At 33.2% G+C, this 1819-nt stretch overlaps 2 protein-coding genes across 3 annotated transcripts in view; one reads left to right on the plus strand and one right to left on the minus strand.

Annotated features, from left to right (window-relative positions):
* Positions 1–1637, minus strand: part of Lac (septate junction protein lachesin) — a 4313-nt gene extending 2676 nt beyond the window's left edge. For both annotated transcript variants that reach the window (XM_018019824.2, XM_018019823.2), the window contains exons 1-3: positions 1510–1637; positions 615–856; positions 238–494 (exon numbers count right to left, since the gene is read on the minus strand). In XM_018019824.2, the coding sequence (XP_017875313.1) occupies positions 238–494; positions 615–856; positions 1510–1555 (545 nt within the window). In that variant the 5' untranslated portion in view covers positions 1556–1637. The remainder of the gene's footprint in view (positions 1–237; positions 495–614; positions 857–1509) is intronic.
* LOC108622138 (D-arabitol-phosphate dehydrogenase) overlaps positions 1–1819 on the plus strand; it is a gene marked incomplete at its 5' end in the record, with an annotated part of 12760 nt that overhangs the window by 10296 nt on the left and 645 nt on the right. The window lies entirely within an intron of this gene.

Consider the following 1819-nt stretch of genomic DNA (forward strand, 5'->3'; position numbering starts at 1 on the left):
AACAAGGTAAAAATAAAAATGGTTGTCCTTCGCAAGTATCACAAAATGTTACAACTTGTTTGGTTAAATTTCTTGCTATTTTTCTGCCATTCTGCGATAAGAAACAATCGCCCTAATATGTTTAAACATTTGCATCGAGTAAATTTTAATTTTCTAGTATTGTGCTTCGCATTCACTCAACGTGTTAAATAATAAAAGAGGTTTGTAAATAAAATTGTGATAGTTTGAAAGGCTCACCGATAGATCGAGCCTCCGGTAGGTAAAATAGCGTTGTTCTCCCTACGCCAGGAGATCCTGGGAGCAGGGAAGCCTCCGGCGTAGCATTCAAGCTGCACAGGCTGTCCTTCAGTGACTACCAAAGACCTGGTCGAGTTGTCGCTTATAATTGGTGGTCTGCGAACTTGCAGTTCAACATTTGCGGACACGTGATTGTTCAGAGATATTAGAATCTTGCATTGGTAGATCCCAGCGTCGGTCTCTTGAATATCTTTTATCTGAAACAGATTACAAAATTCATTATGAAATATAATATAAAATGTTCCTAGTTGGACGTTTCTGAGAATTTCCCTAGATTCTTTAATTATCAACTGAGTAAAAATACATAATTGAATTACCTGTAGTATGAAAGTAGACAGTGCATCGACGTACTTCAGGGAGAATCTAGTGTCCCTCACAATCAAAGAGCTACCATGTGAAAGGGGTAACTGGTCATTGACAACGTCTTTATTGATCTTCGTCCAGACGACTGGGAAATCTGGTGCATATTGAACAGAGCAACGAAACTCTACAGTCTCTCCTATGTCCTTAATTTGCTCCTGGGAGATGTAAGAGATTGTCGGTGTACGCTGGGTATTCACTGAAAAGTAATTCATTCGTATATAGAGAAATTATAGAATTCAAACAAACATGAAGTCCTTTCAATGAACTTCAAGTCAAATTTTAAAGCTACAATTGAACTTTACAGAAGAATCATGAAATTTTAATGGAGGAAGAGTAGGTGGAACACAATTCATTTATACATAAAAACCATAGAATTCAAATAAACACAAAACGCAAATTAGCTTCCATATTAAATTGAGTTCAAATTCTATGAATTAGAAAACTCATTTATACAACATAAATGAAAAATAATTCATTTATACATAATAAAATTAACAGAATGTTAATAAACAATAAATAAGCAATTCAGATTTCAACAAATCCTATTTAAAATTACTTAAGTTCAGTTAAGTCCTATGAGAGGATCAATGAAACCTGAAATACATAACACAAGAATTGTATATGAAAAATAATTCACGTTTATAGTGCAAAATTGCAGGATTCGAATTGTGATTTATTGATAGACTTCCATATAATTAAAAATAATTAGAATCGAAGGCAATTAAATTTTCAACAGGGGTTAACGGTATTGTATTCTCCATCAATTACGTTACAGAGTAAAGACTTAATATTGTTTGTGATTAACTTAGAACGATGGACGCAGTTTAAGTTCGATTAATTATTACTTACCTGTGCAGAGGAAGGCGAGTGGTAAAAATAAGTTAAAACTCTTCATTATGACACACCCAATAACAATAAGTATTATTCACTGCGACGCACAGCACCGTCTGTAGTCCTGTAGGTAAAAATGGCGACCGACGCTACTAACTCTAATCAAGCCAACCCCTAAATTTCATAAATTACAGTTTTAAATAGAAATAAGAAACCTTCTAATTTACTCAAAATTATTCTCATATTTTATTTAAGGTTTTAGCTTAAGTTTGTTGAATATAATTTGTTATTGTTATGGATTTATAATTATCTACTTGATTCGTGAAAT

This window comes from Ceratina calcarata, unplaced genomic scaffold (assembly GCF_001652005.2).
Source record: "Ceratina calcarata isolate Rehan_Ccalc_2016 unplaced genomic scaffold, ASM165200v1 scaffold207.2, whole genome shotgun sequence".
In the NCBI taxonomy this organism is placed as follows: domain Eukaryota; kingdom Metazoa; phylum Arthropoda; class Insecta; order Hymenoptera; family Apidae; genus Ceratina; species Ceratina calcarata.